Raw genomic sequence first — 15,256 nt, forward strand, 5'->3', positions numbered from 1 at the left:
CTTATCGCACAAAGTGAAGAGGAACTAAAACACCTCTTGATGAAAGTGAAAGAGGAGAGTGAAAAAGTTGGCTTAAAGCTCAACATTCAGAAAACGAAGATCATGGCATCCGGTCCCATCACTTCATGGCAAATAGATGGGGAAACAGTGGAAACAGTATCAGACTTTATTTTGGGGGGCTCCAAAATCACTGCAGGTGGTGACTGCAGCCATGAAATTAAAAGACGCTTACTCCTTGGAAGGAAAGTTATGACCAACCTAGACAGCATATTAAAAAGCAGAGACATTACTTTGTCAACAAAGGTCCGTCTAGTCAAGGCTATGGTTTGTCCAGTGGTCACATATGGATGTGAGAGTTGGACTGTGAAGAAAGCTGAGTGCCGAAGAATTGATGCTTTTGAACTGTGGTGTTGGAGAAGACTCTTGAGAGTCCCTTGGACTGCAAGGAGATCCAACCAGTCCATTCTAAAGGAGATCAGTCCTGGGATTTCTTTGCAAGAAATGATGCTAAAGCTGAAACTCCAATACTTTGGCTACCTCGTGCGCAGTGTTGACTCATTGGAAAAGACTCTGATGCTGAGAGGGATTGGGGGCAAGAAGAGAAGGAGATGACAGAGGATGAGATGGCTGGAAGGCATCCCCGACTCGATGGACGTGAGTTTGAATGAACTCCAGGAGTTGGTGACGGACAGGGAGGCCTGGCATGCTGCAATTCATGGGGTTGCAAAGAGTCGTACGTGACTGAGCGACTGAACTGAACTGAACTGAATCTTCAGATCTCTAGCCACACCCCCAGAGACTGAGTCAAACACTGGGGGCAAGCTGAACGTTTGAAAAGCACCCTCACTGTGATAAGCACTCAAATTGAGGAATCGTAGTTCTTTTAGATTCGATCTGAAAGAATTATGCCCACCAATTAGGGCAATGTTTAACATTAAAATGTTTAACAAGGAAAAATTCGAATAGAGTGGTTGCTAATCTTGGGAAGAATGGTCCAGAATCACTCCAGAGTGAGCTAGGGCTCAATTTTTCCTTTAAAAGTAGCTATTTTCATAATAGTATAGACACTACTTTTTCATTTGAAGTAAAATGGCTATGATGAAAATAACTTTCTATACCTACTTGATGAAATCAGGGCAGGACTTTTGCTCCCCCCAAGGAGACTCTGTGTGTGTGTGTGTGTCTGTGTGTGTGTGTGTGTGTGTGTGTGAAGAGAGAGAGAGAGAGAGATACTGAGATAATTGTGAAATGTGCAGAATTTGGGTTGGGAAGGAAAATGTTAGGTATTTTGTGATGCTTGTTCAGTCCTAACGGACTGCAACCCCATGGCCTGTATCCCACCAGGCTCCTCTGTCCGTGGAATTTTTCCAAGCAAGAATACTGGAATGGGTTGTCATTTCCTCCTCCAGGGTGTCTTCCTGACCTGGGAATCTTCCCGACCCAAGGATCTTCCCAACCCAGGGATCAAACCCCGTGTCTTTTGTGTCTCCTGCATTGGCAGGTGGATTTTTTTTTTTTTTTACCACTGTGCCATTTTATGGCATTTTATGATAGTGGAGAGTATTTACATTAACTTTACTTGTAGCTGTTTTGAGAAGGATCTTATAGCTTCATTCACCAAATTCTGGCTTATACCCCAAATCTTAATTTGGGTTGGGCATATGAATATCTGGGTTAAAAACAGTCATGTCCTAAAACAGTTTGCAAATATATGATCACCCATCCCTTTATCTAATATCCTACTTCCTTTTCAAGGTGAGCCTTGAGTAAATATGACAGTCCTCCTGGGAATTAGGGGTAAGAATAGGTAAAATTTGGGTTTGTAAAAATAAAGTTCAAGGATATTTTGTAAAATTTGTAGTGATGAAAGTGGGAAAAGGGCATAAAGATAACTTCCCTACCCTTATCTGGAATTTAGTAAATGAGCAGATACATATATGACTGAAACAAAAAAGAAAAAGATAAGAAAGCCACACAATATGATATAGGCTACTTACTAAAATTTCTTCGAAAAGTTTAATCATTTAAAATATGCATATTACTTAAGAGAAAGATATTTGGTGCTAAGTGATTCACAATTTGATATTGAAACCTGTCACAGAAAGACTGAGAGCAAAAGGAGAAGGGGGCAGCAGAGGGTAAGATGGTTAGATAGCATCACCGACTCAATGCACACAGTTTGAGCAAACTCCAGGAGATAGTGAAGGACAGGGTAGCCTGGGGTGCTGCAGTCCATGGGGTTGCAAAGAGTAAGACACAGCTCAGCGACTGAACACCACTGCCACCACAGAAAGTTGAGTACATGGCCTATTTTTCCTAATGTTATAGTATACTACAGGAGGTTGTGTACAGCAGTATGGTGTGACCTGAGGAGGCTGAAACACCCAGTTGGAGTCAGAACACCATGGTCAGATTCCAGGTCCACCACCTAATCTTGATCAAGCCATATACTCCATGCATGTGGTTTTAATGTGAAAATAGGTAAAATAATGTGTGCCCATCTACTTTGCAGGGTTCCTGTAAGAATGAAACAAAAATAGGAAAACACAGAAAACTATAGAAATATAGAGAAATATAGAGAGCCTCTCAAGGTGTTAACTACAGAATGATGGAAGGAGGAGAGAACTTTAGGAAAGGCAAAGAAATGAATGAAAGAATGGCTGAGTGGCAGTGACTGTGTAGGAGTTGTATGCTGTAAACCTTTTAAAAACAGTTTCCAGCACATTTAGCTCTTTAGTAATGGAAACTAAGGGATAAAAAGAGTGAGACTGCCCCAGCTCATATTGCCAAGGTAAAATTAAAATTTTAAGTGAGGAAGAAATAAACATCCACTATCAAATAAAAAGTTCCAGGTTGTTTTGGTTTTTTTTTTAAGATGAGTGATTCAAGTGAGATATAAAAATATAAAAGAAAGAAAACACAGCCTGGTTCCATGCGGCCTTACTTCTCCTGGAGGTGATAACCATGGAGAGCGAAGAAAGCCACAAGGGAACAAGGGCTTGCAGGGCTGAAGACTTGGACCAGCTTCGTTCAACAGCTCCGCGCCCTGAAGTCCTAGTAAAAACTACAACTCCCACACATCCCGGACCCAGAAGCGGGTGGGCCTAACGGTGTGTGGGCGGGGCCGTCAGAGCAAGCGGGGCGCTTCTTCCGCGAGGAGCTGCCGGAGAAGTGGCGGGACTGGTGGCGATGGAAGCTCTAGAGGAGAAAGAGGCGCAGGTGATGGGGCGGGAGCTGGGCTTTGCGGCCTCCGGGAAACCGCGTCTTTTTGACACACCCGCCCCGCCGGCGGATCTCCTGGGCGAGGCACTTTTACTGTGTTTCTCTAATGATCCATCTTTAGTCCGGCTTTCACCATCTGTGAGCTCCCCCCCGTCTGCCTCCCAACCCCACCCCAACGCTGAAAAGGGAGTTTCCCTTCTTTTCCCGGCCTTCCCTGTTGGGACTCAGGCTTGGAGAGGGGTTGAGGAGCCCTCTCGTGTGAACCCTCTCCCTGGACACTGGAGGGGGACTTCTGATCCCAAACTCAGCTTCCAATCAGGCCTCGCCGTTCACCGCTGCTTTTTACTGGATTTATCACTCTTAACCAAGTGGTAAAGAACCTGCCTGCCAATGCAGGAGGTGTAAGAGACACGGCTTCGATCCCTGGGTCGGGAAGATCGCCTGGAGGAGGGCATGGCACCCACTCCAGTTTTCTTGCCTGGAGAACCCCATGGACAGAGGCGCCTGGAGGGCTACAGTCCATGGGGTCTCAAAGAGGCGGGCAGGACTGAAGCGACTTAGCACACACAACCTGTTTTCCGCATCTCGCATCCCAACTCTAGGAGCTTTCCGGCTCTGAGGAACTTCTGATGTGTTGGAGACAACTCTTTTTTCAGACTTTGAGCCCATAATAATGGTTAGCACTTGCATATTGAGCTTCCTATGAAAATACTTGCCTAGTACTGCTTTCGTAGCTTTGGGGAAGAACAGATTGTTTTCTGGTAATTTTGTTGATGGTGCTGTGCCTGCTCACTTTTTAATCTCCTGACATCTGATATCTCTCTGCCTAAAGACAAATTAGGATGTGAAGTAAGTAGGATGCCAGAATATTCATAGAAAGCATTTTGTTTGCTATTGATCATTACTTGACTTGGTCTTATTTGCTTCATGCCATTGAAATAAACAAGGATTATTAAATTCGTGTCCCTTGTAATGGTTAGGTCGCTGCATGGCTGAAAAAAATATTTGGAGATCATCCCATTCCACAATATGAAGTGAATGCTCGGACAACAGAGATTTTATATAACCTTTCAGAACGCAACAGGGTCCGAGACAGGGATGTCTACCTGGTAACAGAGGACTTGAAACAGAAAGCAAAGGAATATGAATCAGAAGGTGAGATCAATTACAGAATTTTGAATGAGATACTACCTAGAGGTAACCAGATTTTAAAAGAGTAAAGTATGCATGCCTGCTAAGTCCCTTCAGTCATGTCCAGCTCTTTGTGACCCTATGGACTGTAGCCCGCCAGGCTCTCCTGTCCATGGGATTCTCCAGGTAAGAATACTGGAGGGAGTTGCATGCCCTCCTCCAGGAGATCTTCCTAACCCGGGGATCAAACCCACATCTCATTATGTCTCCTGCATTAGCAGGAGTTCTTTATTACTAGTGCCACCTAGAAAGCCCTAACAGTCGAGTATACAAGATTGATTTACTGTAGACAGCTTTTTAGCATTGCTTCTTCATTTTACCCAGACTTGTCTTAAACTGCGTTGTTATAGCAACCTAATATATTACAGGGCTTGCCTGGTAGCTCAGCAGTAAAGAATCTGCCTGCCAATGCTGGAGACACAGGTTAGATCCCTGGGTCGGAAAGATCCCCTGGAGGAGGAAATGGCAACCCACTCCAGTATTCTTGCATAGGAAATCCATGGACAGAGGAGCCTGGCGGGCTACAGTCCATGGGATTGCAAAGAGTTGGACACAACTAAGTGACTAAAGAACAATAACAATACATTGTAAGTGTCATTTAGTATATTTTATTGGTACTCGGATGGTAAAACACTGACCCCTAAAATACAAGTCTAAACTTATTAGCCTGACATATAAGATCAGTTCAAAAAAAAAAAAAAGATCAGTTCAGTTCAGTTCAGTCACTCAGTCGTGTCCAGTCTTTGCAACCCCATGGACTGCAGCACACCAGTCTTCCCTGTCCATCACCAACTCCCAGAGCTTGCTCAAACTCATGTCCATCAAGTCGATGATGCCATCCAACCATCTCATCCTCTGACATTCCCTTCTCCTCCCGCCTTCAATCTTTCCCAGCATCAGGGTCTTTTCAAATGAGTCAGTTCTTTGCATCAGGTGGCCAAAGGATTGGAGTTTCAGCTTTAGCATACGTCCTTCCAATGGACATTCAGGACTGATTTCCTTTAGGCTTGACTGGTTTGATCTCCTTGCAGTCCAAGGGACTCTCAAGAGTCTTCTCCAACACCACAGTTCAAAAGCATCAATTCTTTGGTGCTCAGCTTTTGTTATAGTCCAACTTTCATATCCATACATGACTACTGGAAAAATCATAGCTTTGACTAGATGGACCTTTGTCAGCAACGTAATGTCTCTGCTTTTTAATATGCTGTCTAGGTTGGTCATAGCTTTTCTTCCAAGAAGCATCTAAGATACCTGTGGTTTTTAATTAATCTGTTTGTTTATGGCTGCCCTGGGTCTTGCTTGAGGCACTTGGGCTTTCTCTAGTTTCCGTGGGCAGGGACTACTCTCTAGGTGTGGCGCATGGGCTTTGCACTGTGGTGGCTTCTCTTGTTGTGGAGCATGGGCTCTAGGGCGTGCAGGCTCTGTAGTTGTGATGCAGGAGCTTAGTTGCCCCACAGCATGTGGAATCTTCTCAGACCAGGGATGGAATCCATGTCCGCTGCATTGGCAGGTGGACCAAAGAAGTCTTATTTTAGTAGTTATTAAAATACAGTATGTACACCCATGGCTGATTCATGTCAATGTATGGCAATAACCCACTACAATATTGTAAAGTAATTAGCCTCCAATTAAAATAAATTAATTAATTTTAGAAAAATAAATAAAATACAGTATGAAGAAAGGGGCTTTGAGTCCAGAAAAATCTTATTTTGCAAAAGCTATTTTTTTGTCTATACTAATATGTAACAAAAATTCTAAGGATTTTAAAAGTTAAGATTATTTATGTCTGTCCTAAAGCACCTTTTAGGGTGATGTATTAAATTGCAAATATTTCTACTAATATATACAAAATTTTGACACAATTTTCCATACTAAATTATCCAATAAACATCTACTTCTGCTTCACTGATCATGCTAAAGCTTTTGACTGTGTGGATCACAACAAACTATGAAAAACCCTTAAAGAGATGGGAATACCAGACCACCTTACCTGCCTCTTGAGAAACCTGTATGCAGGTCAAGAAGCAACAGTTAGAACCAGACATGGAACAACAGACTGGTTCAAAATTGGGAAAGGAGTACGTCAAGGCTGTATGTTGTCACCCTGCTTATTTAACTTGTATGCAGAGTACATCATGTGAAATACTGGGTTGGATGAAGCACAAGCTGCAATCAAGATTGCCAGGAGAAATATCAATAACCTCAGATATGCAGAAAACACCACTTTCATGGCAGAAAATGAAGAGGAGCTAAGAGCCTCTTGATGAAGGTGAAAAAGTGAAAAAACTGGCTTAAAACTCAAGATTCAAAAAGCTAAGATCATAACATCCATCACTTCATGGCAAATAGATGGGGAGAAAGTGGAAACAGTGACACACTTTATTTTCTTGGGCTCCAAAATCACTGCAGACTGTGACTGCAGTCATGAAATTAAAAGACACTTGCTCCTTGGAAGAAAAGCTGTGACACACCTAGACACCATATTAAAAAGCAGAGACATCACTTTGCTGACAAAGGGAAAGGTCTGTATAGTCAAAGTTATGGTTTTTCTTGTAATCATGTGGATGTGAGAGTTGAACCATAAGGAAAGCTGAGGGCCGAAGAATTGATGCTTCGAACTGTGGTGCTAGAGGAGACTCCTGAGAGTCCCTTAGACAGCAAAGAGACCATACCAGTCAATCCTAAAGGAAATTAACCCTGAATATTCATAGGAAGGACTGATGCTGAAGCTGAAGTTCCGATACTTTGGTCCCCTGATGTGAAGAGCTGAGTTATTGGAAAAGACCCTGATGCTGGGAAAGATTGAGGGCAGGAGAAGGGGGTGACAGAGGCAGAGATGGTTGTATGGCATCATCAATTCATGGACATGAGTTTGAGCAAGCTCCGGGAGTTGGTGATGGACAGGGAAGCCTGGTATGCAGCAGTCCATGGAGTTGCAAAGAGTCAGACATGACTGAGCGACTAAGCAACAACAATTATAAGTTGGTGTCTGCTGAGTAGATGGCTGAATATCCGCAGGTAGAAGAATGAAGTTGGAGCCTGCCTCATAATATATATAAGAATGAACTTAAGGGACTTCTGTGTGGTCCAGTGGTTAAGAATCTGCCTTGCAATGCCGGGGACACAGTTTCAGTCCCTGGTCAGGGAACTAAGATCCCACGTGCCACCGGCCAGCTAAGCCCGAGTGCCACAGCTAGAGAGCCTGTGCGCTACAAATGTTGAAGTCCACACGCTCTGGAGCAGCAAAGATCCCGAGTGCTGCCACTGAGACCGGATGCAGCCAAATAAATGAATAAATACATATATACATATATATATATACACTCATATATATATATGAGAAAGTGGAATATATATATATATAAAACATATATATATGAGTTTTTTAAAAAAGAGTTTAAAAAAAAACCAAGAACTAACTCAAAATGAATAAAAAACCTAAAAGTAAGAGCTAATCTAAAACTCAAAAGACAGCATAAATGTTCATCTTCATGCTTTGGATTTGGCTATGGTTTCTTAGCTATGATAGCAAAAACAGCAGCAGCAAAAGAAAAAGTAGGCGAACTGGAAATCATCAAAATTAAAAACTTTTGATCTCAAAATGTTTTTCTTCTCATCATCAAGTAAATGAGAAGACAACACACAGAATGGGAGAAAATATTAGCAAATCAGAGGGACTGCCAGTAAGCACAGCATCAGTAACCATCAAGAAAATGCAAATCAAAACCGCATTCCACTCCACACCTACAAGGATGGGTACACAACTCTGAATATAGTAAAAGCCATTGAATTATATGTTTTAGGTGGGTGATTGCAATAAAGCTGTTGAAAAATTTAAATAAAGCAAAACAAAGATCTTAGTCACCATAGAACTCTTATTTCTTTTCAGCCAAGCATCTTCAAGACCTTCTCATGGAGAGTGTGAATTTTTCCCCTGCCAGTCTCTCCAGCACTGGTTCCAGGTATCTGAATGCTTTGGTTGACAGTGCAGTGGCCCTTGAAACAAAGGATACCTCTCTAGCTAGGTAATTCTTGTGATTGTTTTAATTTCTGCAGTCATGTATGCTATGAGGTGTTAACCTAAGGAGCTTTTGTATGTCAGGGTAATATAAGAAATTATAGGAAATAATTTTATGTTTATAATTATATAGGAAATATATGCAGAAACACTAAATTTAGTCAACTCCTTATCATTGCTAGTGAGTATGTTTGATTATTTCAGATAAACTTGGTTAAATTTATAATGTATTCTTCTTTCAGGATTAGGTTTGTGAAGGTTGGTTCTCATGTATATTTGAAAAGGGATTAGGTATCACATTATTCCCCTCAGTCAGTCAGTTCAGTCACTCAGTCATGTCTGACTCTGTAACCCCATGAACTGCAGCACCCCAGGCTTCCCTTTCCATTACCAACTCCCAGAGCTTGCTCAAACTCATGGCCATTGAATGGGTGATGCCATCCAACCACCTCATCCTCTGTCGTCCCCTTCTCCTCCCACCTTCAATCTTTCCCAACTTGAGGGTCTTTTCCAGTGAGTAAGTTCTTCACATCAGGTGGCCAGAGGATTGTAGCTTCATCTTCAGCATCAGTCCTTCCAGTGAATGTTCAGGACTGATTATTCCCTTAAACAGTAAGAAAAGCAGTAGGCTAAATCGCCTACTGTTGAGTGTAATGATTTTCAGTCATGTTCCTACCCTGTTGGATAGAGTAGGTTTCCTTCTGACATGCATTTTACCTGTATAAAGACATTATTCTTCTAACAACCTTAAGAAGAAACCGAGGCTCAGAGGGGTGGGTTAGATAATTTCTCTGAGCTAGTAAATGACAGAGGTGGGTTTCAAACCCCACTTCAGAGTCCTAGGACTATCCCTGCTGGATGAATCTTAGCTAGGGACTACCATTACAGATTATAATCAGAGAACTGTATAGCTGTTCTGTTCAGCTGCTAATGCAAAAGCTTGGAAAATATATATTTAAGCAGAAGAGTTTTAGCTAGGAGATCATATAAGCTGTATAGCAGTAGGAATCTTAATTCAATCAATTGTCTTGAATTAAGCCAATTCAGCAGACGCCAAATACTAAATATATGTTAGTTCTCTCTATATCTCTGTTCCCCTCTCCTTCCCTCCCTCCCTCCCTATATATATATATATATATGTGTGTATAGCTACCTATGTAGGCACTGGGGAAGCAGAAATGAAGTGAATAGAACAATGAATGCCGGCAAGGACAGTCTCCACTCATGGTAAATTGAAGGAGGTGGACTTGTAAAATTATAACATAGTATGACAGCTGCAACATTATAGGAATGTACAAGTTGTACATAGAAAGCACAGAGAAAGGGGTAGTGAATTCCAGAATGGGAATAAATATAGTTTTTAAGGAAATTTGCCAGCTGAGGAAGGGTATTCCAATGAGCACAGTGTGTAAAGTAGTACAGAGGTATGAAAGAGCGTGATTAAGGAAGAATTTACATAGAAGTAAAATCATTTTTAGAGGTGAGGAATAATTGTGATAATTGTAATTATTGTCCTTAATGTCCGTTTACATGACCAGATTCTTCTTTTAGTTTTATCCCTGCAGTGAATGATTTGACCTCTGATCTTTTTCGCACCAAATCCAAAAATGAAGAAATCAAGCTTGAATTGGCAAAACTTGAGAAAAATCTAACAGCAACTTTAGTATTAGAAAAATGTCTGCGAGAGTAAGTAATTAGTTTGAAGTTGTGACAATTTTTACTATAAAGGCAATAACAGGACATTGTAAGATTTAGTTTTGGCCGATAGATATAATTTAAAACAACACATTAGGAAATGGTAAGATAAAATGCGTTTTTCGGTAGAAAATGACTTGGATGAAGATAGGAGTGGTTGGGTACATACTTTTATCTTTTATATAGTAGCTTCTTTTTTCCCTATTTTTTTAAATTACTTACAAAGTTTTACAGAAAGAATACATCTGCATATCATTCTATTGGTGATGACAATTGAACAATACTCATAACTGTTCTTGAGTAACTAATAATTATCAAAGATTATAATTATACAATATGGAGAAATACAGAACAAAATACAATTATGGGAGCACAGTTGCTCTACAATATTGTGTTGGCCTCTGCCACACATCACCACGAACCAGCCGCAGCTGCACATATGTCCCCTCCCTCCTGAACCCCTGGTCCCACCTCCCATCCCATCCCATCCCTCGGGTTGTCACAGAACGCTGGGTTGAGCTCACTGTGTCACACAGCCAATTCTCACTTGCTGTCTGTTTTTCACATGGTAATGTGTATGTTTCCATACTGTTCTCTCAATTTGTCCCACTCTCTCCTTCCACCACTGCGTCACAAACTATGGTACAACTTAAAGTCGTGTTCCATTTTATTGCCCTTTCTTACTAGAACTCTGGTATCCCTCTTGATGTTCTGGCTCTTCTTTAGGTCCCAATGGCCCCAGAGGTTAGATGCTGTGAAGCAGGAGTATGTATATGCACAAGTAATATGATGTTGTATAAATTTATCCAATAAATACTAACTCTGTGTATGCAAAGCACCTTGCCATGTTACATTTAGAAGAGAGGCCTTTGTGACCTCCATAATTCAAATTGTCTTTAGATCCATTAAGTCACTTTTTTGAGCAGCTGATCTACTTTCTCCAAGAATAATCAGCATAGATTAATCTTAAAGTTATTCAGTATTCCTTGAGAAAAATCCCAGATGGCAACATGGAGAGAAAGATGACCTGGAAGAATGCGTGGTAGTAGCCAGTCTGGAATATAAAATTTAAGCTAGAAAATCCAGCAAGTATGTTATCTACTCTTTGAATCAAAGAAGTAGTAGTTTGCTTTTCATAATAATTTCACCAAGAAGAAAATGTTCTCAACTTTCCTTTTTAAGGGATCTCAAGAAGGCAGAGTTACATCTGTGTACGGAAAGGGCCAGAGTTGACAGTCGTCTTCAGAACATGGACTTCCTAAAAGCCAAGTCGGAGGAGTTCAGATCTGGAATTAGAACTGCGGAGGTTTGCATGAAAGACTCAATACATTTAGCTCTCTTCAGACTTGTTTTCAACTTTCATCCTCACAACTAGGCAGTATTGTTATTGTCTTTTCACTACAAGGATACTGTGAAGATAGTTCAGTTCAGTTCAGTTGCTCAGTCATGTCTTTGCGACCCCATGAACCGCAGCACGCTAGCCCTCCCTGTCCATCACCATTGCACAGCCGTCTAGCAGCAGATCCCAGTTCACATGCAGGCCCCAAAGCTCAAGCTCTTAAGCCCTGCACCCATATTGTCGCCATCTTGTCACAAATCTCAGACTGTCTGAAATGACTCACATGCAACATAAAAGTGCTTAGAAGCAAGTATTGTTCTTCATCTATGATTTGTTTGGTAGCTTTTACAAAAGCTCTATTTTATGTTATAGCTCTTTACATAGGTCTTTACTATGTTGTATATTGAAAATATTCAATGATGGTCACTTGCAAAATAGTTGTTTAAACTGAACTCCCTTTTTTGTCATTGTAGGAGCAGCTTGCAGCCCGAGGAATGGATGCTTCTCTGTCTCATCAGTCACTGGTGGCACTTTCAGAGGTTCGCTTACTTTACCCAGCTTAGCTTCCTTTAAAATGTCAGTGTGCAATGTACTTGTTTCTTTTTATAGAGCTTTTTTCACTATTGACCCGATTTCTTTTCCTTTACCTCTGTATTTTATGTTTACCAGTATTTATATCTTTATTACTTATTTATCTATATGTATTTTTACATTTGTTTGTTTTTTTCTTTATTTGATGGAGTCAATGATTATTGATTTATCTATTGAATAAGTGTATTGAGGTATTATGTGCTAAACCACCTAAATATTCATCTTTCTTCCCTTTCAGTAAAATACCGGCTCCCAACTCCTATACAATGCAATTCTGGGGTTTAGGTTCTATAAGAGTTTTATCTATTTTCGTGGGAAGAGGGAGAAATGGGGAGATTTGTTTTATGGTTTTATTCTTAAGATTTTTTGGTACTTTGACTTTTGGAATCTAAAATTGACAGTTCATAAATATGTGTTTGAGACTCTTGTTTCCTGATGTTCTGATGCCTCTTAATCACATTATTTTGTATTCCCAGACAGCATATTAGTCTTAATAAATGGGAGTATTACTTTCCTGTTTTAACATCTTGTAAGGATTGTGTCCATTTGTTATCCATTTACCTTTGAAGCTCTTTTATTTGTTACATTATTTAAAATGTCCTAGTGTTAATGCTTTGTCACATTTTTTTTCAGAAATAGGCAGTGTTTAATTGCATTGTGAATATCTTTATTATTCTGTATGCTTTTTTTCACCCTCAGAAATTGGCAGAACTAAAACGACAGACTGTACCTTTGAAGAAAAAATTGGAGTCCTATTTAGATTTAATGCCGGTAATTATTTCTATGAATTAAAAAAAAAAATGTTTATCTCCTCCAGCTTTCTCTAAGGGCACTAAATATCATGAAAATACTGGGTCCATGTCTAAGGACCTAGGTCCTCCTCTTTCTTCTCTTTCAGTAAAATATAAGCTCCAAGTTCTTATAGAATGCAATTCTGGGGTTTTAGGTTGTATAAGGGTCTGTGTTAAAAGTCTCTATTGAATTTCAGTATTGTATGTACTTGGGATATACTTTCTATAAGTTTTTTTACCTTTTGAAAAGGATTGTTTTATTTTTTTTCCCCTTGTTTCCTAGCCGAGATAATATAACCTTTCCTTATTCTATTTTTCTTTAAAAGAATCCATCTCTTGCTCAGGTAAAAATTGAAGAAGCAAAGCGAGAATTAGTAAGTAGTTCCATTTTTTTCCTTCAGACTTTAAAAAATAAATGCTGATAAAGCCAAAACTCCCTTCTTCCTCTTTCTTTCCTTTCTACTCAGAGGTAAAGGTAAAGCACAGTCCCAAACTTGAGGTATATCGTTAATACTTTGGGGGGGGGGGCATATATGTAATTTTTTTAAATAAAAAATGCATAGTGGTCTTTTAAATTTTTGTATAGATTTTCCTGGATGGAAAAGGAGAGTTGAGAGGCATAGAATATTCTAGACAAAGTGAAAGTGAAGTCACTCAGTTGTGTCCGACTCTTTGCAACCCCATGGATTGCAGCCTACCAGGCTCCTCCGTCTATGGGATTTTCCAGGCAAGAGTACTGGAGTGGGTTGCCATTTCCTTCTCCAGGAGATCTTCCCGACCCAGGGATTTAACCCAGGTCTCCCGTATTGTAGGCAGACGCTTTACCGTCTGAGCCACCAGGGAAGTCAGGAAATAACAAAAACATAAGAGCTGAAGAATGGAGGACTTTTCCAAGCTTTTGCAAGTAAGGCAATCTGCCTGCTTAGGGGTATGCTGTGGAAGATAGGACTGAAGTAGGTCAGTTGGTTTAGGAGGTGAAGGGCCTTAAATATAAAGAAGGTTGAACTTAGAGCCTGTAGAGCCTGTAGGGCAGGGGTCCCCAGGACTGGTCCTTGGCCTGTTAGGAGCCAGGCCTCACAGCAGGAGGTGAGCACCAAGTGAGCGAGCAAGAGAAGCTTCATGTGTATTTACAGCCGCTCGCATCACCTCCTGAGCTCTGCCCCCGTCACATCAGCATCCGACTCTCATAGGAGTATGAGCGCCAACCCTAAAGGCAGGCAGAATATGCTGAGATTGCCACAAAATAAAAATAAAGTACACAGTAAGTGTCATGCACTTGGATCATCCCAAAACCATCCCCCTACCTCCTGTCCATGGAAAAAACGTCTTCCATGAATGTCTTCCACTGGTCCCTAGTGCCAGAAAGATTGAGGACTGCTGCTGCAGGGGACCACTGAAAGTTGCTCTGAGTTGCCTTGCTTTGTAAGCTAAAGTGATGCGTGATCAAGGTTATGCTTTTTGATCAGGGCAGTCATTTAGGAAGATTTTTCTGGAATCAGTGTATAAGGTGGATTGGAGGATAGAGAAAGAAAATTGCAGAAACAAGTTGGCCTGTTTAGGCCAGATGAGAAGTAATGAGAACAGTGATGGTGAGACTGGAAAAGAGCGATACGAGAGACATTGTGAAAGTACGTTGCTTAAGGCGTACAGGGCAGGAAAATCTATTCATGTGGCATGTCATTCACCTCTCTAAAGGGTTTTCCCCACCCCCCCTCCTTAGATGTTTATTAGGAGTCTGAAAACTTGGAGTGTGGGAAGTGGGAAAGATACAAAAGCAAGGAAAATCTCATTTAAAATGATATTTTTAAAAATTTCTGCTTTAGTGGTTTTCCTTTTTGTTTCCCTTATTTTAAATAGCTTTAGAAGTTAGAGCAGTTTTTTTTTATGTCCTTAGTTATAATATTTATGGTGTTTCTTTCTTCCTTTAGGATACTATTGAAGCTGAACTTACAAAGAAAGTAAACATGATGGAACTGTGACCAGAGCCAAATAAATTTCACCTTTCTTAACAAAGTAGATTGAATAGACTTTAAAGAATTTTTTCCTTGTGACATTCCTTATAACTTAATTGCTGTGTTCTTAGATGAAATAATGTCATTATTGATGAAATAGTGGTGTCCGGTTGTGTATTGAATTTTTATGTGCAAATGCCTAGTTTTCATATGAAGAAACATTGGTTTTCGATGTTGTTAGTGGCTTGATGTCCTTCAGTAGCTCTCTTAGGTGAACTCATGACAGTCATCATGTAGTCACTCACGAGGTCAGCTAAATGAAAGGGAAAGATTCTGCAGCTTCAGTTATGTTCCTCCCACGCCCCCTTCTGCTGGGATTTGCTATTGTTTTTTCTGATCCATTTACCTGCTCAATTCCAAATGTTAATATATGCAGGAATTTGGTTTATGAAAAAGA

General features: G+C 40.6%; 1 protein-coding gene across 2 annotated transcripts; it reads left to right on the top strand.

Annotated features, from left to right (window-relative positions):
* The first annotated feature begins 3,161 nt into the window (after positions 1-3,161).
* Positions 3,162-14,897, top strand: HAUS1 (HAUS augmin like complex subunit 1). Of its 2 annotated transcripts, none has more exons than XM_052660533.1 (9): positions 3,162-3,219; positions 4,203-4,377; positions 8,303-8,438; positions 9,983-10,117; positions 11,309-11,432; positions 11,939-12,004; positions 12,756-12,827; positions 13,174-13,221; positions 14,776-14,897. In XM_052660533.1, exons 1-9 carry the CDS (start codon positions 3,190-3,192, stop codon positions 14,824-14,826), a joined length of 837 nt encoding a protein of 278 aa, XP_052516493.1. In that variant the 5' UTR covers positions 3,162-3,189; the 3' UTR covers positions 14,827-14,897. The 2 variants fall into 2 exon arrangements, with proteins under 2 accessions (XP_052516493.1, XP_052516495.1); XM_052660535.1 differs by having other exon boundaries at positions 8,303-8,375.
* The last annotated feature ends 359 nt before the right edge of the window (positions 14,898-15,256 follow it).

This window comes from Budorcas taxicolor, chromosome 22 (assembly GCF_023091745.1).
Source record: "Budorcas taxicolor isolate Tak-1 chromosome 22, Takin1.1, whole genome shotgun sequence".
In the NCBI taxonomy this organism is placed as follows: Eukaryota; Metazoa; Chordata; class Mammalia; order Artiodactyla; family Bovidae; genus Budorcas; species Budorcas taxicolor.

What these genes read in the sequence shown, in the direction of transcription:
- HAUS1 (XM_052660533.1), top strand. Translation starts at nt 3,190, where the DNA reads ATGGAAGCTCTAGAGGAGAAAGAGGCGCAG. An exon ending in AAAGGAATATGAATCAGAAG is followed by an intron (nt 4,378 to 8,302) that starts GTGAGATCAATT and finishes ATTTCTTTTCAG; the next exon opens with CCAAGCATCTTCAAGACCTT. An exon ending in AAGGATACCTCTCTAGCTAG is followed by an intron (nt 8,439 to 9,982) that starts GTAATTCTTGTG and finishes TTCTTCTTTTAG; the next exon opens with TTTTATCCCTGCAGTGAATG.